Consider the following 22,340-nt stretch of genomic DNA (forward strand, 5'->3'; position numbering starts at 1 on the left):
ACCATCACATAAGTCATATCATGCTAGGACATAAAACGTATCAGATAGTAGCAAAGCTAGATAATTATCATAAAGACAATCATCTATCAAACAACTCCTACTAATGGGTCGGCATTATGGCCTTAGACCCCTTTTCTACTGTAAGGTAACTCACCTCAGACTGTCGAAGTCCTGAAGACACAATCCTAGTTGTTGGTTGACAGATTCTCGGACTGTTAATATCAAAAATCACCCAATTAATAATTGGGTCCCAATACAAAAATTGTAAGTCCATGTTTGGGGTAAAAGACTACTTTACCCCCATCTTACTTTGATTCAAGCTCAAGGCCCAATCCAAAGGCCCGAAGGTCAATCTGTGAATCAATGCCCAACATATGGCCCAATTTTCCAAATTAGGCCATAACCTTTATAAGGTCTCACCATAAGGCCCAACTATTTATTCCAGTCCAACATTTAACATTCTAATGGCCCAATATCATATAATCATTAAGGCCCAAACTATGGCCCAAATTTACAAATTATGCCTAACTCCTTATATGTGCCTTACCTCAAAGCCCATTAATTATTCTAGTCCATTTTCTTGATCTTGGATGACACATTAATAATCCAATCATCAAGGCCCAATAGAAAGGCCCAACAATAAACCCAAGTGAAATTAGGGTTTCTCATAAAATGACAATTAGGGTTAAGTGCCCCTTCTTAACCTATTAAGCACTTAATCCGATAAGTCCATTAATCTAGTGGGTAAATAACATAGTATGCTCGGGTATGATTAATAATTCAATTCCAATGGACCAAACGTGGGTCCCGATAAGTCTAAAGCCCATAAATCCACTATTAGGGTTTTCTAAACCCTAATTAGGGTTGCCAACCCCATCTTAGCCCAATAGGCCCAATAGTTACATTGTTTGATCAATTAGGTTTCATTAGGCCCATTAGTCATATGTTTGGGATTTTAGGTCAATTAGGGCTTTATTGGGCCCATTAGGGTTTCATTGGGCCCACTAGAGTTTATTAGGCCCATTAGGGATTTAGTCCCTTGTCCAAAAATCCAAACAAGTCATAATCCAAACAAGGCACACCGCCACCCGACACGGCGGCCGGTGGCGGCAGCGACCACCTCACGTTGGTGGTTTTTAGTTTCTTTTAATATTCCACTTTCTAATTACATTGTACAAATCTTTAATCCTAAAATAAATACACACTTAAGAGAATAAACACACACAACCACCTTGTGGTGGCCGGCGGTGGTAGATGGTGGCAGCCTACACCTCAGGGTGGTAGTGGTGGCTGTTCTCAACTTTCCGGCTAGACAAATCACACATACATATACTTCAGATTGCATAAAACACTCCAGCTAGCCACCTGGTGGCTCAAGGCAGTAACATCAACGGTCTTGGTATGGTAGTGGTGGCGGCTACGATGGTTGGTGGCCATGGTGGTCCCTTTTCCTTGATTTCTGGCTAGCAACTCTCGCACCATACGTCTCGTGTTCGACAACAATACCTCTTCAAACCTAACACACGACCATATCTCCCCGAATAACAACTAGGCGGCTAGGGAAAATTGAAACGGTGACCAAGGGCCATTTCCGGCGGCAACAGCAGCATATAAGATGTCGAACCCATAAGAAGGAACAAGAATGAGGAGTCATTGGCATTCTGATAGTCTTATGGATGCTCTTAGCCTGCGTGACGACATCCCTATCTCCGATCTCCGATCTTCAGTGGCACCTCCGATTGCACATAACGTCATTAGCGGCACGTGTTGTTCGGTGGCTCCCGACAGTGTGGATGCAAATAGCGGAGCGGCAGTCGAACTCCACACCGGCGATGGCGGTTGGGGTAGTTTCTTGTGGTGGCGATTGAGCATCAATTAGGGTTAGGGTTGGACGGTGCATGAGGGTTATGAAGTATAAATATGGAGGCTGGTGTGGGAGATGGGTTCACCCGTATCCCACACAATTTCATATGGTTTTTACACTTCCAGCCCCTCCTCCCATGATTCTTTGCAAAACAAATCCAATATTTACCATTTAAACACTCAGCATTAAAATCCATTACAACTTAGGTACAAAATTTACCAAACAGCTCCCCTATCCTCTAAAATCTCTTCAAATGAAGTCCCATAATTCCCATTTAATCCCTGCCTTCAACAATACTTACAAATTAAGACCAGATTTCACTTTAATCCACGCCTTCTAAAATTATGACAGTTAACTCCTCGAGACCAACACCTTGCTATATAATCGTTAATTTTAGGGCTTTTATCCGTTTATTAATTAATTAATTAATTTAATAAACGGGGTGTTACATATATTCTAAGTTGGATATAATTTTTTTCACCAAATGAAAATTAGGTCCATTAACATTGAAGTCCCTCATCCAATTCACTAAAAACAAACATCAATTGGAAATCAACAACTGAAATCTAAGACATAAGAACGGTAGGCTCTTGATGGAAATTTAAAAGGATATTTATTTACATGTAGACCATATCAAATCAAAGGAGTGAAGTACACCACTGATTTGTAAGAACGATGGCAACACGAGAGGTGTTGCAAATGATGCCTACCAGAGGGACGTAAACGATGGAGGTGTTGGCATATGCATTGACCACAAGTTTTGGAGCCGAAGATGTGAGAAAGAGGATGTGCAGAGTCTGAACTTTGAAGCTCTGTGATTAATTTCTCTAGTTTTTGTTAGTCATTTTGACCAGGCGGTATGGGCAACGCCGGAAGGCGTTATGCCGATGTGGCAGCACCATAACGGCATCATAACGCCAGAACACCGCCCCAGCCTACCGTTATTAGGTGTTACGTGGTCAGACATTATTGTGAACACAGTAGGTAGCACCATTTCTTTTTCCCAAACGGTCGCAATTTCGACTGTTTTTAAACGGTCTAGACAATTAAAATAAAATCAAGTTTTATTTATATACTATAAATACACACATATCATATCAATTTTAACTACAAAAAACATAAATTTCTCTTAATTACATATTTCTTTCAATAATTCAAAATCAAAATATGAATCGTTTTTATCTAGCCCATCCGTACAACTATGATAACGACGAAGACGATATGTTCGTGAGTATGATGTACTTGTATTATACAAATAAGCAACTATAGCCAGATCTAGCTCCACTACTCACGTGACTTGCAGCGTTCAATAGAGATCGTGAGGAAGGGCATAGATGGCTAGTTAGAGATTACTTTGTAGATAATTGTGTCTACCAGCAAGCAATTTCAAAAGATGGTTTCGTTTGTGAAAAAATATGTTTGAAAGGATAGCCAACGCAATGGAAGCAAGGTAACGTTTGTTTCAACTTTTCTAATTTATAAATGTCACTTTTAGATAAAATAAATAAATTTTTGACATGTTTAACATATATTTAGGTATGAATTTTTCCAATTGAGATATAACGCTAGAGGTAGATGAGGCTTCATAGGGTTGCAAAAATGTGTTGCTGCAATTAAACTTATGGCAATGGGGGGGTCGCCCGATTCTATTGATGATTACATAAGAATTTCTGAGAGAATTGCATGAGAATATTTGTATTTATTTGCAAGAGTGTTGTCGAAACCTTCGGTGCTTGTTCAAACCTTTGTTGCATGATATGCAACAACTATATGCAGCGCATGAAGAAAAAAAATGGTTTTCTGGCATGCGTGGGAGTATTGACTGCACACACTGGAAATAGAGAAATTGCATCGTGGCATAGAAAGGTCAGTATTCGAGTGGTCATCACGGATCACCTTCACTGGTATTAGAGATAATTGTTTCACAAGATTTTTGGATTTGGCATGCTTTTTTGGGGGTTGCGGGTTCTAACAACGACGTCAATGTTCTCGATTAATCACCAATATTTGATGATCTTTTGTCAAGAAAAGCCTCGGATTCTCCTTTCACAGTGAATGGAAATGAATATAAGTTTGAGTATTACCTTACAGATTGAATATATCCACCATATTCCACGTTTGTGAAGGCGTTTCAACACCCAATAGACCCAAGAGACAAATATTTCAAGAGACAACAAGAAGGAGCATGTAAGCACGTTAAACGTGCTTTTGGGGTTTGGAAATCAAAATGGCACATAGGTGAACATGTGGCGATACCTTATGAGCTAGATACTCTACGAGATATCATGTATGCTTGTATCATAATGCATAACATGGTTGTCGAACATAAAAGACGCAATATTGCAACGTATTCGCCTACAAAACCTAGACATGTGCAATTTCAACCATGGACATCGAAATATTTACATAGAGTGGTTGATATTCAATATTAACGAAAATACAAGCAACTCTGTGAAGACTTGGCGGATTACATCTATGTTGGTCACGAAGATGAAGACGAATAGTTTTAGGTCAAAAAATGTAGGTTTTATCATCTTTTTTTTCTTTTGTATTTTAGGTTTTTAAATGTTTTCGTGTTTTGTTGTAATTTTTTTAATGTTGTTTTTAATTTAAGATTTATTAAAATTTTATTTTTACTTTTCAAATGTTATTTTTAATTTATGATTTAATTTATATGATAAATATAATTATTATGATATAAACAAAAAAAACAATATCGAAATATAGAAAAGAAAAAGATCAAAAAGAAATTAAAAAATAAAATAGAAAATAATTTGTATTATCACATATTATAAGATGTTGTTCATTTCCATCTTTGGTGTTATAACACCCATATATACGTAGGATGTTAACGTGATACCTTTTGGATATGGTAACATGTAATAAAATCTTATCCACACCTAGTATTCTTAAAGTTTGATTTAAATGGAAAAGAACGTATTTTTCCTATTATACCCTTAAGTATGTATAATTCAATGTATATAGGTGTATATTATTGTTTTGTACCTTCTAAATCTAACCCATTAATATAATAACTATATGATCATAAATTAATTCTATCAAATTTTTTGGTTTTATATTGATATTTCTCTCTCTCTCTCATATATATATATATATATATATATATATATATATATATATATATATATATATATATATATATATATATATATATATATATATATATATATATATATATATATATATATATATGCATGTTCAAATGAGAACATTTTTTATATTGAGAACAAATGAGAACAATTTTTAAACATTCTCTCTACATATCTCTTTCTCCTCTTTCTTTCTCTACATATCTCTCGGGGTAATCTAAAACACCATCACCATTAACAGAAAAAGCAACTCATTGAAAAATCATCTCCTTCTCGTATCCCCTTTCTGATCTTATTTTTTATCGGTCATCGGATTTGTCACCAGATATGGTTTAACCGATTACGAATCTAAAGCAGAAGGTAACCAGATCTACTTCCAGATTTGGTTTCAACAGCCATCGTTGTCACAATATATTGGTTTTCCGATGAGTTTTCACCGGATCTCGTCCAGCGGTGATCAGAGCTCGTCATTTTCAACTAGCCACCGCCTTTGTCTTATCGCCACTGTCCGGCTGTCATCGCCTAGCCATCTTCTTTGGACCATTGTCGGTGATTTGAATAAAGAAATTGATAGTAAATCTCTGTCTCTTGAAGCATTTATGGTTAGGTTTTCATCGCCATAAGATTAATTTTTTGTTGGTTACATACAATTCAGTTTATTAAATTTTCAATTACCGTCTCTCATCACTTTTGATTGAAAAGAAAATTGCATTTAAGAAATACAAAATGATATGCTGCTCATTGTTTACAGTCGGTGGGTTTTATCATAAATGCATTTCATATTACATTTTAAAAACTTAAGTTTTATATTAAATTATTATTTTAACTGTTATGGTCATATTTAATAATGATTCCATATAAATCGTTTAAAGTAAATAGCACACTTAATTATTATTGTTATATTTAATAGCGTTACTACATAAATCATTTAAAGTTAACATTGCATTTCGTTATCAATATTTAATAATGTTTATATGTTTCAGAATACTTTTACTTTTGTGTTAATAGTATACAAATATTTAATCACATATCATTACATATATAATAATATATGATTAACATTTTAGTGATTAAATACACATGATTAACCACATGTGATTAAATATATATAATTACATGTGATATATATCTAATCATATATCATTTACCATGTATTTAATCACATATGATATATGTATGTAATCATATATGAGTTAACGTGTATTTAATCACATGTTTATTATTGCATTGCCAATTTAATAGTTGATCGTGGTGGTGGTGGTGGTCTCTGGTGATGGGTGGATGGATGGTTGCAAGTGGTGGTGATTGTGACGGGTGGTGGTTTTTGGTGGGCGGTGGGTGGGTGTGGGTGGTGGGGGTAATTCATTTTTGCTTTGTGATTATACGAATCTAATCACATATGATTAAATACATATAATCACATGTGATTATATAAATCTAATCACATATGATTTATGCGCACATAATTCATTTTTGCTTTGTCGACTCAGTAGTTGTTCTCATGTATTTTGTCACATGTGATTATATATATAATCGTATGTGATTAAGTACATGAGCACAACTATTGAATCGAGCAGGAAAAAATGCATCTTGTCCACCTCAAATCATATGTGATTATATACATATAATCACATGTGATTAATTATACAAAAGCAATTATTCAATCGAAACCGCAAAAATAAATATGGTATACATAAATCATATCTTATTAAATACATATAATCACATGTAATTATATGTATCCAATCATATATGATTTATGTGGATGAGATTCATTGTCACATTCTCGATTCAATAATTGTTCTTTGTCCATTGTAATCATATGTGATTAAATACATATAATCATATGTGATTATATATATTTAATTACATATGATTTATACGGATAAAAAATAATGATGTCTATATAAATCATATGTGATTAGATACATATAATCACATATGATTATATACACAAGAACAACTATTGAATCAAGAACTCAAAGATAAATATTGTCTACATATATATCATATGTGACTAAATGCATATTATCACATGTGATTATATGTATCTATTCACATAGATTTTATGTGGAAAATATTTATTTTGGTGTTCTCGATTCAGTTGTTATTTTTGTGTGTTTACTTACATGAGATTATATGTATCTAATTAGATATGATTTATATGGACAATATTCATTTTCACATTCTTGTTCAATAGTTGTTCTTGTAGATTTAGTCACATATGATTTGTGTACACAAGATTTATTTTCGCGTTTTTGGTTAAATAGTTTTTCTTTTTCCACATTAATCATATGAGATTAATACATACAATCACATATGATTAAATACATAAGAAAAAAATATTAACTCATGTATATTATCACTATAAACCATATGTGATCTGATATATATAATCACATGTGATTAAGCAGATGAGTACACTATTGAATTGAGAAAGAAATAATAAATCTTGTCCACATAAATCATATGTGATTAAATACATATAATCACATGTGGTTAAATATATTAGAATAATTATTGAATCGTAGCAAGAATAAATATTTTCCATACGAATCATATGTGATTTAATATATATATATATATATATATATATATATATATATATATATATATATATATATATATTATCACATGTGATTAAAAACATAAAATCACATGTGATTTAATACATGATGCCAATTACTTAATCGAAAACATGAAAATAAATACGGCCCACATAAATAATATTTTATTAAATACATATTACACGTTTAGTTATATGTATCTAATCACATATGATTTATGTGGACAATATTCATTTTTGCATTATCGATTCACTAGTTTTTCACGTGTATTTAATCACATGTGATTATATGTATTTAATAACATATAAATCATATATGATTCGATACATATAATCACATGTGACTCGATACATATAATCACATGTGATTATATAGAAGAGAAAACCTAATGAATTAAAAACACAATAACAAATCTTTATAGGTGGGGTGGGGTGGTAGATAAAAGACCCCAACTTTCGTATTTTTGAAAGACCCAAACTTTCATACTTCACAATATCATTACTCCAAAACATGCTACTTGCGTATTTATAAAAGAAATATTTTACATTGATAAAGAAATTACAAACTACTGGATACAAACTAATTATTACAAAGTGTTATATATTACATAACTACCCAGGATATTGTAATTTATACAAACATAAACTGAAGTACAAAAGTACTATTACAAACTATTCTAAATCTTTCAACAGTATGTGAACATACTAGTTACTTATCACCTGTAATTGTTAAACATTGATAGGGTAAGCGGTGACGCTTAGTGAATTCAATAATAGATACAATATAACGTTATGCCATATATATACTTCAATGTGGCAAAAACAAAGAGGAACAACAATACATATGTGAAATCATGTGACAAGCGTTCTTATCAATCAAAGACTTTATTCAAAGATATACTTTTCAATGCTTGATATACATCAATAAAACTTTGGCCCAAATGGCATAGAAGACATGCAATTTCTGATTAAAATCTTGTTAGATTTCAGGCTTATAGTCCTGTCTAACCATTTGCCAATGCCATAGAATAGAAGTTATTCTCTTACAGAGACATGCTCTACATGGCCAGAGGCTACGTACCAGTACCAATGTGAATCTAAGTCCTTTCACTGATCACATGGTCAAAGGTATTACATTTGCTATAAACATAGCAAATAAAATAACACGGGAAAATAACCCGGAATAATAACACTGAAAAGCACATAGCACATATAACACAGAACATACAACTGTTCCTATATATTGAACTCACCTTAAGTTAACCGGGTGTTAAAATAGTAATTTGGAGAGCACTTCGGCTTTAAATATGACTTTCTATGCTGAAAACCGGGAGCTTAATTGAAAATCGGGCTCTGCGAAGGTAGGGCTTCAAAACCGAAAAGATAAATTTTCCGAGCTTCTCGGGAGCTTCGGGATGTGTTTCGGGTGCTAAAATTGATACCGCGGCTTCAGGGAAAGTCAAAATAATGAAAATATATATTTAGGGGTGAAAATGGCAAAATTCCAAAACTACCCGGAATATCTCGCATGCCTTCTATTTATAGGGGCGAAGATGCGAGGGTCGGTCCGAGAAGAGGAGTCAGCGAGACAGATGACAGCGAGGGAGAGACACACGCGAGGGGGGTAAGGGCAAGTCAGCAACGAAGGGCACGCAACAACAGTAGGGCGAAGCAGGTGGCACTGCGAGGCGAGGCCACGAGGCCGCTGCGAGGCTTGGACGTGGCATCAACAGCGAGGCTGGTAGGCGGGACGTGGCTCGCATCGGACTGGCCACCGATGCGAAACATGTCTCGTTCTTACTGGACCTCAGCCTCCGGCGAATCAGAAGAGAACACGTGTTGGTATTGGACTTGGGCCACGTCTCGGATACGCTGCTGCTTCGTGCGAGGTGACGTGGCCTGGCACTATTCATGCGAGATTTCTCGGATTTTGGGCCCCAAACTTCTAAAATCCATAACTTTCGCATACAAGCTCCGTTTTTGACGTTCTTTATATGCACACGTAGCTAAAATTACGCTCTACAACTTTTGTTTAGACTTCGTCGGCTAATTTTTACTTTATTTTTAATATTATTATTTTTAACAGACCGAGATAGGAAAATCCGTTAAAAATTCATAACTTCTGCATCTGACATCCGTTTCATCAAGCTTTTTACCGTTGTACTACAAATGATGATACCTTCGATTCTCATTTAGGATGTATCGGTCAAATATCGCTCGATCTAAAATTTGAGTTTTTAGCTGTCTACTGCTAAGTTGAAACTTCGAAAAATCATAACTTCCTCATACGAAGTCATATTTTGGCGTTCTTTTTATCAAATTTCTTGGTTTAACGAATACTAAGACTTTCATTTAGATTACTAAGGCTAAAGATAGTTTATCAAAAACTCACTTTTTACATCATTCGGCGTCGTGTCGGTTTTATCGTAGATCTTCGATTGACCATAACTTCTTCGTTATAACTCGGATTTCGACGAGGTTTTCGCCTAAACACTTCTAACGAGATTCTCTACAACTTTCAATAATAAAATTTTACTTATTTAAAATTTTATATATTCGTTAAATTTCACTATTTGGCTTTTAATTGGAATCTCATAAGACTTCCAATATTTTCTGATTGATTCTAAACATAGTTTTACTTCATTTCTAGTAAAAACCATTTGTTAGAACTCAACACTCAATTTCACATAGTATTTCACAATTTTATTCATTAAAAAACACGAATTTAAAATGTGTATGTTACAAATACCTCCTCCTTTTGAGGATTTCGTCCCTGAAATTACATCGATTAAAATAAATGGGGATATGTTGCTTTTATCTCATTCTTATTCTCCCAAGTATAGTTTGGGACTCGATGGTGTTTCCACTTGACAAGCACCAATTCTACTTCTTTATTGCGTAGCTTAGTTGTTCTTTCATTCACAATTTCTTCAGGCTCTTCAATATATCTTAACTTATTATCCAATTTCACCTTGTATAATGGAACTGTCTCGTCATAGATGCTCAAGCATTTGCGCAGATAACTTACATGAAACACATCATGAATACCTGCCAAATCTTCAGGAAATTATAAGCGGTATGCTTGCTTTCCAATTCTTTGGCTGACTTTGAAAGGACCAACAAATCTATGACTCAACTTTCCTTTCTTCCCAAATCGCATAAGGCCTTTCCATGGGGATACCTTCAGCATTACGAAATCACCCACTTGGAATTATATAGGTTGTCTTCTCTTTTCTATATAGGACTTCTGTCGATCCTGGGCCGCTTTCATTCTTTCTCGTACGATTTGAATCTTGTCGGTGGTGTCTTGAATCATTTCAGGGCCTCCAAGGATCTTCCGTCCTACATCATGCCAACATAACGGCGTACGAAATTTGCGACCATATAATGCTTCATATGGTAGCATTTTGATTGAAGTGTGACAACTGTTATTATACGAAAATTCGACAAGAGGCAAGTATTTATATCAGTTACCACCGAACTCCAAGACACATGCACGAAGCATATCTTCTACTGTTTGGATTGTTCTCTCCGTCTGACCAACTGTCTGGGGATGATAAGCGGTGCTGAGAGCAACTCGAGATCCTAATTCACGTTGCATACTCGCCCAAAAGTGAGAAGTGAAGCGAGTATCATGATCGGAAATGATCTTTAGTGGCACACCATGTCTTGCAACAATTTCATCCAAGTATACTTGTGTGTATTTCTCCATTGGAGCCGTTTCACGCATGGTGAGAAAATGTGCACTCTTAGTCAGGCGGACGACGATTACCCAAATGTTGTCATGCTGTCTAGAAGTCTTTGGAAAAAATGTGCACTCTTAGTCAGGCGGTCGACGATTACCCAAATGTTATCATACTGTCTAGCAGTCTTTGGAAATTTGGTAATAAAACCCATGGACATCTCTTCCCACTTCCATACAGGAACACTAGGCTTTCTGGAGTTCCGTAAGGCTTTTGGAGCTCTGTTTTGACTTGTAAGCATACTAAGCATTCCTGTACATATCTTCCAATGTCTCTCTTTAATCCAGGACACCAATAATCAGCTCTTACATCATAGTACATTTTACTTGTACCAGGATGTATTGATAGTTTAGAATTATGAGCTTCATCTAAAATCTTCTGTCTTAATCCACCAATCTTTGGAATCCATAGCCGATTCTTAAATACTTTTAATCCTCATGGATCATCAAGTAAAACATCAGCATAATGTACCATTCCTTCATTCTTCACATTTTTTGGCTTTAAGGCCTCAACTTGCCACTTCTCTAGTTCATCAAGAATAGTGAACTTCACCGTTGTGTGAGTAATAGTATAACACATACTATTACGATAAACCTTCCTGCTAAGTGCATCTGCAACCACATTAGCCTTTCCAGGATGGTACAGGATTTCGTAGTCATAGTCTTTGATCAGCTCCATGGCTTGTTGTTGCCTCATATTCAGAGTTTGCTGACTAAATATATACTTGAGACTCTTGTGGTTGGTGAACAATTGGCATTTAGTACCAAAAAGGTCATGTCTCCAAAGTTTTAGGGCAAATACCACTGCAGAGAGTTCAAGATCATGGGTCGGATAATTCTTTTCATAATCTTTTAGTTGTCTTGAGGCATAGGCTATCACTTTACCACGCTGCATCAACACACAACCGAGTCCTAATCTTGAAGCATCGCTATACACGGAGAAATCATCATCACCTTCTGGGAGTGATAAGATTGGAGTATGAGTCAAAAGATCTTTTAGAGTTGAGAAAGCTTTTTCTTGAGCTTCACCCCATTCGAACTTCACTTCCTTCCGTGTAAGACTCGTGAGAGGTACGACTATACGAGAAAAGTCTTTAATGAATCTCCAGTAATATCCCATGAAACCTAAGAAACTTCGAATTTCAGAAGCATTACGAGGCACTTCCCAATTTTGAATGGCTTTGATTTTGATAGGATCTACGGATACACCGTCACTAGAAATAACATGGCCGAGAAATTGAACTTGACGAAGCCAAAATTCACATTTTGAGAATTTAGCATAAAGTTTCTCCTTTCGAAGAAGTTCTAAGATTTCACGAATATGAACGGCATGATCAGCTTCAGACTTGGAATAGATTAGAATATCATCAATGAATACGATGACAGACTTATCGAGCATTGGGCGACATACTCGATTTATCATATCCATGAATACAGCAGGAGTATTTGTCAAACCGAATGGCATGACAAGGAATTCGAAATGCCCATAACGAGTACAGAAAGCAATCTTTGGTACATCTTGCTCTTGTACTTTCAACTGATGATAGTCAGATCTCAAATCAATCTTTGAGAAATAGCTAACACCCTGAAGTTGATCGAACAAATCGTCGATGCGAGGTAGCGGGTACTTGTTCTTGATAGTCACCTTATTCAGCTCACGATAATCAATGCACATTCGCATCGATCCGTCCTTCTTCTTGACAAACAATACTAGAGCACCCCAGGGAGAGGTACTCGGTCAAATAAAGCCTTTGTCAAGTAATTCCTGCAGTTGGATCATCATTTCTTTCATCTTGGCTGGCGCAAGACGATAAGGAGTCTTTGCAATCGGAGCAGCACCAGACACAAGGTCAATTCGGAATTCTACTTGCCTGTCCGGGGGAAGTCCAGACAGATCATCGGGGAAACATCAGGATATTTGTTAACAATAGGAACGTGAGGATCAGATACATCCTAGTATCCATTGACACCACCTTGATGGGAAGCGCAACTGATCCATGGTTGATATCAAGAAATCCCAACTCAGTGAATCAAACGCTTTATTAAACTCAACTTTTAAAATTAATGCCTCTCTATTCATCTTTTTGAGCCATGTAACCAGTTCATTAATCATCAATGGTCCATCAAGAATATTCCGGTCCGCTATAAAAGTTGATTGAACCTCCCCCACCACCGACCCAATTACTTTCTTCAACCGATTTGCCAACACTTTTGAGATAACCTTATATACACATCCAATAAGATTGATTGGGCGATAGTCAACCAAACACAAAGGGTCATCACCTTGGGCACGAGCGTAATAAAGGAAGAATTGCAACCCGAGTTTATGATTCCTGAAGAATGGAACTGTTAGAAAACCCTAAGAAAATCAATTTTCAAGATCTCCTAAAAGCTTTTGATGAATTTGAATGAGAATCCATCACACCCTGGTGCTTTTTCGCTCCCACAGCTCCATACAACATCTTTTATTTCCTCCATTTTAAAATTCTCCAGGAGAAAAGACGCACCCACAACCGATAACATCTTTATAAAATTACCAGCTAATCTAGGCCTGGTAGTTGCATGATCAGTGAATTTCTCTTTGAAAAAAGAAAAAACCTCCTTCTTTATTGCTACCGGGTCAGTGGACCATACACCATTTATTGACAGCCCCGTTTATTCTATTATTGGGGATGTTACTCTTAATGATTCCATGAAAATAACGTGAGTTCTCTTCGCCATCAATAGCCAACCTGATTCTCACCATCAATACGGGAAGAGTCCAAAAATTGCGATTCTTGAAAAGCCAAAAAGTGTAGTTTATTAGATCTTTTTAGACGTTGTACCCATTCCATCTTTATGGAATTACCAGCTCCCGAATATTAAGAGATAGAAAATTCATTAAAAATCATTTTGCACATGTGACTCGTTCACCAACGATTTAACCTGATCGCGGAAACCATCCATTTGAAAGCCAGACACTTACCCACATTAAGCGTATCATTAACTTCCTTATCTATGTTGTTGAGGAGCACCTATTCACAATGCACATGAGGAGTAAGATCATCCATACGGGCACGAGATGCAACATTGCAACCGAGTGCAATGGGGTTGCGAGGCTCTGGGCATCCACATAGTATCTTTGAGTTTCAACGAGTGATGTGGACGTTTGAATGGAGTTTTATTTGAATCTCTCTTACGATTCGACAACATTTTTGTGAAGTCGGAGCTAATTGGTGAGGAAGAAGCTAAGCAATTAAGGTCGGGTAATGTAGACAGACCTTGGACCTCCATTATTGAGACCACACTAATATTACCTGCATTTGGATCTTGCATAGAGTTACACGTCCTAGACCTATCACTTATGTCTTGACTCACGGTACAAATGCATGAGACCAGTGTTATTTATTGTTATTTATTGGTGGTCGAGGCGAGGTGCAGAGTTAGATAATGCATGTTAGAGTTAGATAATGCATGTTGTACGTGTTCCGGTAAGGATAAGTATCTCCACGACAGGCGGCCGTTGGGCGGAGACCTTGTGGTGGTTAGGGGTGGTGTGTGGTAATACAAATTGTCCATCACGCCAATGGTCCACAGTTGCTCTATCTTGGCCCATATCTAGAGGCTCATCACTCCTGTGATCCGAAGATGTTTCATTCGGCTCAAGATTTGCATGTTCACCACCTATCTCCTGCCGCCTTGGAAATCTGCCCTTCAATAATGACGCGCTCCACATGAACCGATTAGGCTGCCACTGATGCTTCATCCACCAAGTTGTTCACCGGAGACGAAGTTTTCCGACCAGATGATACCAGGGGGGCGATCACTCGATCATCTTCTACCTCTTGTCTCGACGAACCCACCTCTGATCCATCTACATCGTCATCATCCTCAGAGAGATCATCCCCTGCTCTAAATTCTCCTTTCTTCTAAGTTTTTCTCGTCATCGGATATTCCTAAATCTTCCTTGAGGGAATCAATATACCCTCACCCGCCTCCTCCTCGCTGCATACATTTTTCTCGTCCACGAAACTGGGAACCCAAGGCTAAGTATCTTCAGCCACAAACACCGTGTACCTTGTGACATTACAAGTAACAAATCGTTGGAACTTAACCATGACACCAACGTACTAAAGGCTTGAACTTTGTCCTCGGGACCTCAAAATCCTGATAACAATGGTGGGAACGGCTAGTTTTGTTAAAAAATTGGGGAATTCAATTATGAAAGTCTCAGAAAGCAAATCTTCAAGTTGGTGGTACAATCATCACATGCGTGCTGCATCTCGTGCCATTTTTGAGCGAATTCCACTTGTCGATCTTGTCCTTGAAGTCAGAGACGCTAGGGTAAGTTCCATCCGCTTTCTTAACGGATACCAACTGTTCGATGAAATGTCTCAGAGAACTACGTTGGGTCCTTGGCCTTTTCCCTTATTGAATTACCGACCTTTCATTATTTGTTTGAGCGATTACTTTACGAACTTGCTTTTCTGTAATTTACATAGCCCTATAAATAAACAGACACTCGCTTCATGTATTCCTTTCAGATTCCGTTGTCCTCAGAGTATGCTCAATTGAGAAACTTTCCATCTTCCTCAAAGAACATTATCGTACTGAACAAAATGGATCTTGCAAGTCGCTCAAAAACTAAGGTGATAGATTCTTTTGAAATTATCACTTGTTTTGCTTTAACTTGCTTCTATACATGATTCACTTATGAATGTTAGCATGTTACACATCTTATGATCACATACATTCTACATTTTCTTCCACAAATGAAAGTTTACAATCTTTAATGTTAGGGCTAAATTCAAGAATCAGCAACACTTTATATACAATTCTTTTTTTCTTATTAATACATTTTACTTTAAAAACTATACCCATTATAGCATTCTAGTTTCAATTTCCTTAGTATATTTTAAAAAACCTAAATGATTATATTAGTGAAAATTGTTTTTTGATTTCGATAACATTGTTATAAATGGATGGATTTTTCAAATGAAAATAGGATGCTATAATAAACTAATCAATGTAAATCCATTACAATCTTTTTTAGTCATAATAATCGAGTGATTGGCATCATGCTAAAATTTTATCATCTTTTAATAAAACCAACAATCTCAAACTTAAATTTAAGAAGAATCAAACCACTTACTTAAATTCAATTTACAACCTTTTGTAACAACTTAATAAAAAGAATGAAACCACTTTCTTCCTACAAGAGTAGCTTATATTTACACTTTACATGTAGTTATTTGTTCTTCAACTAATTCATAATGCTAATTATACTTCTTTTATTTTCCTAACCTTTTAGGAATGGATGACATACTTTAAGGAGCTAAATTACACACCTTATGCTATAAATTCTCATAACAAAGACAATATCAAGGAGGTAGCTTTAAACACATTCTTGATTTACTTTTTAGTTAGACTAAACTGCACTAATGGTCCTTGTGGTTTGCTCAAAATTGCCAGTTTGGTCCAAAAATGTTTAGACTAGCACTACAGGTCCAAAGTTTTCATTTTGTTGCAAATTTGGTCCGATTTGTTTTGAATTTTTTTTAAATGACGAGTTTGCCCTTCATTTTTCAATTTTTTTTATTTTTTTTAATGACTTTAATGTTTTCTAATTAAAAGAGTAATAAAAATAAAATTAAACCCTCAACGCCTCACCATTCTATTCTATTCCCTGCTACTAGACCCCTTCTTCCCCATTCTTCATCGTCATCCGGTAAAACCACCACCACCGGTCAGCAACGCCGCCACCGGTCAACCCCTAGAAGCATCACCGGTTACCATTGCAACCACCCTTGATTTTTCGGTCAACGACACCACCACCAGTCAACACCTCTCTCTCTCTCTCTCTCTCTCTCAATCACTTGCCGGTAAAATGTGAACAACCACCACTTCCACATGCCGGAGCCGCCACCATACCCCCCTCTCTCTCTTTCTCTCATGATGAAACCGCTCTCTTCTCCAGATGAATACATAGACAGAATTCAGAAATTTAACATACAAAATCCAGAGATTTTCTAACACCAAATACATACATTTGTTCAAGATTTGATACATGAACCAGCTAGGGTTTCAAAAAAATTGATGGGTGGCTCCGCCGCCGGTACCTCAACCAGCTCTGAAGCTCTAGATCGGCAACATCTCTACAACGCCGCCAGCAACTCTGTCGAAGACAACACCATCTTCTGGTGTTACCTTCTTGCAGATCTGAAAACACAATGGAGATTTGTTCAAACTCATTGCTCCAATCGGTCGTTTAGGGTCTCCCTACCTCGCTGTATCGTTCGTCGTGGTTTAGATTTGACAGCGGCTAGGGTTAGGGTTCCCAAATGGTGGTGGAGGCTTTCACATACGAGGGTTTTCCTGTCTGAGGTTGGTGGAGGCTTTCAGATCTGAGGAACGGCGAACCGCAGGAAAAGTATAGAAATGAAGGCAGCGAAAATCTGTGGTTTGCTGAGGAAGATGGTGTCGGACCTCCCTTCTTCGAGTTGCAGATTAGAGTGGCGGTGGTTTTGAGTTGTTAGGTGGTGGCTAAATGGATAGCACCAATGTTGGTGCTCCGGCTAAATGGGTGGCACCGATGGTGGTGCGCTGGTAGCAAATGAAAAGAGAGAGGGAGAGTGTTAGTATGTTAAAAGTGAGAGGGTGGGTTGAAGGTTTAATTTTATTTTTTTATTTTTCTTTTAATTAGAAAACATTAAAGTACTTAAAAAAATAAAGGTCAAACTCGTCATTTATAAAAATTCATAAAAAATCGGACCAAACTTGCAACAAAGTGAAAACTTTGGACCTGTGATGCTAGTCCAAACTTTTTTGGACCAAAGTGGCAATTTTGAGTAAACCACAGGGACCATTTGTGCAGTTTAGTATTTTAGTTATCATTTTGATTTTCAATTCCAATGTGGATTGAGCTTCTAGTGGGCCCCTGTGTATCTTACTTCAGGGGCAGTATCAGTGTGTATCAGCTCAGGGGTTGCTAAAAGAATACACCATTTTGAAGAAATTATATGGTTTCACTTGGAAGTTATTATTTTTTATTTTTTATTTTCTTAAATGTATTTATTTGTAGTTTCTAAACTTTTTACAAGCAAGAATTAGAGACATAAGAAGGGCTACACATTCTAGTAACACTCAAACAACTACAATAATGGTTGTTGGAATTCCAAATGTTGGGAAATCGGCTTTTGCAAATTCCTTACACCAGATTGGAAGAATTAGTGCTGCAGGTAATTTTAATTTTTTGTTACACACACAGAAGTGTGTTTTAAGGGGGGTAATGAGAAAAATGAACACAATATGATGTGATATTTGAGAAGTTGATCAACTTTTTGATCAGTAGCATAAAATGAGCATCAGTTGTGAATTGTAAAATTGCTTTATGAATGGTCCCCACATTTAAAATTTATAAAAGGTTGAAAATAAAAGTTTTTGTTTTTGAAAATAATTATATTTCGAAATTACATTGTGAAAGATTTTGTGAAACAATGGGTTCTTTACTAATAAATGTTTAATGAATCAATGGGTTCTTTACTAATAAAAATTAAAGATGGGGGTATTTTGGGAATTTTTTTTCAAAATTCCAAGTTAGAAGCACTGTGAATCAGGTGTATGTGCATTGCATGTTTGATGAATCAATGGATTCTTTACTAATAAAGTTTAAGGACAGGGGTATTCTGGGAATTTTTTTCAAGTTAGAAGAACTTTGTATTACATGTATGTGCATTGTATGTTTAACGAATCAATGGGTTTTTCACAAATAAAGTTTAAGGACAAGGGTATTTTGGGAATTTTTGAATTCAAGTTAGAAGAATTCTATAGTAGGTGTATGTGTCCATTGCATGTTTAATGAATCAATGGATTCTTTACTAAATTGAAGGCCAGGGGTATTTTTTTTTCATGCTTCTAACATTTTAATTATTTATTTTCCAAGAAAAAGGAAAGTTAAAACATGCCACTGTGAGCCCGCATCCAGGAGAGACAAAAAACATCACAAGTTATAAGGTATAAATTACACAATAATATTTCTTGCTTCAAGTTTAATATTTATTTACTTTTATTATTTTTATAATAATATTTTAATTTCAGATTGCTAGCAATCCCAATATTTATATCTTGGACACCCCTGGGATTTTGCCTCCTGAGATTCTTGATGCTCAACTGTCTTCTAAATTAGCTTTAACTGGTAAAAAGTTAAGGAATTTCTATAATTAGAAAGAAATGAATTTAGGATTTTATTTATGGATTGATTTTATAAATGTAGGAGGTTTTGTTGACTCTTTGGTTGACCAGTCAATGCTTGGTCAATACTTCCTCTCAATATTGAACTTTAGTGATGAATATAAGAAGTGGGACAATGTTTCCACCATGGATGAAAAAGAGAATCAAATTATGAATGATCATACACAGGTATATTTATTTATTTATTTTACTGTTTTTCTTTTTTTTAATAGTAATTATCATTATATGTGAATCCAAGTGTTATGTTATCAATAAGAATTAATTTTAGACAAAGTTGCAAGAATGGTCCCTGTGTTATGTCACAACTTGCAAGTTTAGTCCAAAAAGGTTTGGAAAACTTTTTATTATAGAAATCAAAAAAGACATATTTGCCCTTGGTATTTTTCCTTTTTTTATTTTGTTTTATTATAGAAATCAAAAAAGAAAAAGAAAAAAGATAGGGTAAATGCCATAAATACCCTTAAATTTGTAAGTTTTTTTCGGTTTTACCCAAAGTAGCTTCAAATTTGCAACTTTTTTTTTTCAAATTTACCCTTTTTGCTAATTTATGTGGTAAAACTGAACATTTCTGTCAAACTTAAGGGTTTTAATGAACCAGAAAACAAAACTTAAGGGCTTTTATGAACAAAAAAAAGGGTAAAACTGAATATTTATGGACTTTAATAAACTAGAGGGTAAAATTGAAAAAAAAAAGTTTCAAATTTGAGAAATTAATAGACATAAAATATGACTTCGGGTAAAAACGACAAAAACTTACAAACTTAAGGGTTTTTCTGTCATTATCCCAAAAAGAAATTCGATAAAATTTTGATTATAGAAATCCAAAATCGTCATTTTAAAAAAATTCAAAACAAATTGGACTAAATTCGCAACAAAAGCAAAGTATTGGACCATTGGCGCGAGTGCAAACCTTTGTGGACTAAACTTACGAGTCGTGACATAACACAGGGACCATTCTTGCAATTTTGTCTTATTTTTAATATATACTTAATATCATAAAAAAATCTTATATTTTGTGTTTTTTTCGGTTTAAATCTTTAATTTAATTTTTTCCTTAAAAAGACCTTATATTTTTTCATTTTTTCCGATCCGAACCTTTTAGTCATTTTTGATTTTTTTCCAAAAATAAAATTGTAAAATGTGAGGTTTTTTCGTGAAAAACTAAAAAAAGTTGAGGGTTTATTTGGAAGCAGTTAGAAGGTTGGGGGATTTTTTGGGAAAAAATGAAAAAGTGCAACGTCTTTTTTGGGAAAAAAAAATAAACTTAGAGGTTTAATCCTGAAAAAACACAAAATATAAGGTCTTTTACGAGATTAACCCTTTAATATATTTTATTCATCATAATATCTTACTTTCATTTCTTTGTGAAACTTCTTAAAGTAAACTACAAAAATGGTCCCAAGTAAAATGACTAATTTGCCTCTTATATAATTCTCTTTTTATAGTTTTCCTTCATTTACTTTAATATGAAAGAAAAAAAGTTATATAATGGAAAAATTAGTGATTTTTCCTATGAAGAAAGAGGGACCAAAATTACAATAAACAAGTAGGATGCTATAATAAAGAAAAAAAAAATAATGAAAAATATAATAAATTTGAAAAGTTTAATATTTTGGTTTAGGATTGTGTGGTGCAATCTGTTCGTGGAGCTCTATTTCAAGAGATTGCATCTTTCAAAGGTAACATGGAAGATGAGAAGGATATGGTACAACTCATTGAAGCACAATTTACAACACTTAGAAAAGCTTTCAATGTGAGTTTAGATTCGTTTGAAGATGCTAATAGCGTAGTTGCTACTAAGCTTATTAATTTGTATAGAACTGGGAGACTTGGCCATTATACTTTAGATACACTTCCAAGGAGTTGTGAATACTAATTTATATAGAAGATTTGATCAGTCTTTTATAATTTATTTATTGAGTGATAATGTTTGATTTGGAATGTTATTTATTTTTTGTTTGTGTAATCATTTTTGTCATGACACATGTTACATTTAGTTTTTGTTATGTAATGATCGATTGTAGGACCGCCCTTGGAGAAGGTCTCTATAATGTATCCACCAAAGCAATGGTCAACCACTAAAACATATTAGTCTTTACTTGTATAAAATTGTTCTTAAGCCTTAAGACATATACTAGATAAGACTTAAAGAGAAGCAACTTATAAACACTTAGCTCATGCACCAAATTGAAAGAAATATGAGAGCAAAGAGGACTCCAAAACCACGAACTTTGTAGCCCTTAAATGAGAGAAAAGAGTGAAAATCTTTGTAGTTTATGCTTCATGCCTTCCCTATATATTTCTACTAATGAACCAAGTCAAAACTAGTCATCAAATGAGAGTATGGCACCTTATGACAAGCATGGTGTGAATGAATAAGAAAGATAACACACAAACTCAACATCTAAGTATGGTGTGAATGAATAAGAAAGATAACACACAAACTCAACATCTAAGTAGAGGTTGGAGGTTTTGACAAGAAAGTCAAGACCAAGAGTGTTTCTAGCAAGTTACAAGTTCAACTATATGATTACTCAAAGTATTCATTTAAAATTCTACATGACTTACATATTCATGACATATGAATATAACTATTTTTATTTTGTTTTCTTTTATTATTATTTATTAGAAACAATAATTTTCAATTAATTGTTAAACTATTATTTTCATACAATAATAAATATCCAATTAAAACACAACCATTGATAATAGGGGTAATCACTAATCTAGCCAAATTAAGGAAGTAATTAACCATTTTTAAACAAAAATTATGAAATGTTCCAAAACAGTCCACGAAACCGTAGGTAATTAAATTCGGCTACTGTTTTG

At 35.0% G+C, this 22,340-nt stretch overlaps 1 protein-coding gene across 1 annotated transcript; it reads left to right on the forward strand.

Annotated features, from left to right (window-relative positions):
• Positions 1-10,399: 10,399 nt before the first annotated feature.
• On the forward strand, positions 10,400-21,423 carry LOC145040533 (P-loop containing nucleoside triphosphate hydrolases superfamily protein). The gene is made up of 8 exons (XM_078988450.1): positions 10,400-15,605; positions 15,806-15,910; positions 16,573-16,650; positions 18,343-18,499; positions 19,204-19,274; positions 19,359-19,455; positions 19,534-19,679; positions 21,133-21,423. The coding sequence occupies exons 1-8, from the start codon at positions 15,438-15,440 to the stop codon at positions 21,385-21,387; spliced, it is 1,077 nt and encodes a 358-aa protein (XP_078844576.1). The 5' UTR covers positions 10,400-15,437; the 3' UTR covers positions 21,388-21,423.
• The last annotated feature ends 917 nt before the right edge of the window (positions 21,424-22,340 follow it).

This window comes from Lactuca saligna, chromosome 1 (genome assembly GCF_052625555.1).
Source record: "Lactuca saligna cultivar CGN05327 chromosome 1, ASM5262555v1, whole genome shotgun sequence".
Classification (NCBI taxonomy): Eukaryota; Viridiplantae; Streptophyta; class Magnoliopsida; order Asterales; family Asteraceae; genus Lactuca; species Lactuca saligna.

Excerpts from the sequence above, each read along its gene's own strand:
- LOC145040533 (XM_078988450.1), top strand. The coding sequence starts at position 15,438 with ATGGTGGGAACGGCTAGTTTTGTTAAAAAATTGGGGAATTCAATTATG. Across the intron at positions 19,275-19,358 it reads AAAACATCACAAGTTATAAG|ATTGCTAGCAATCCCAATAT; the intron begins GTATAAATTACA and ends TTTTAATTTCAG. Across the intron at positions 19,456-19,533 it reads TTCTAAATTAGCTTTAACTG|GAGGTTTTGTTGACTCTTTG; the intron begins GTAAAAAGTTAA and ends TTATAAATGTAG.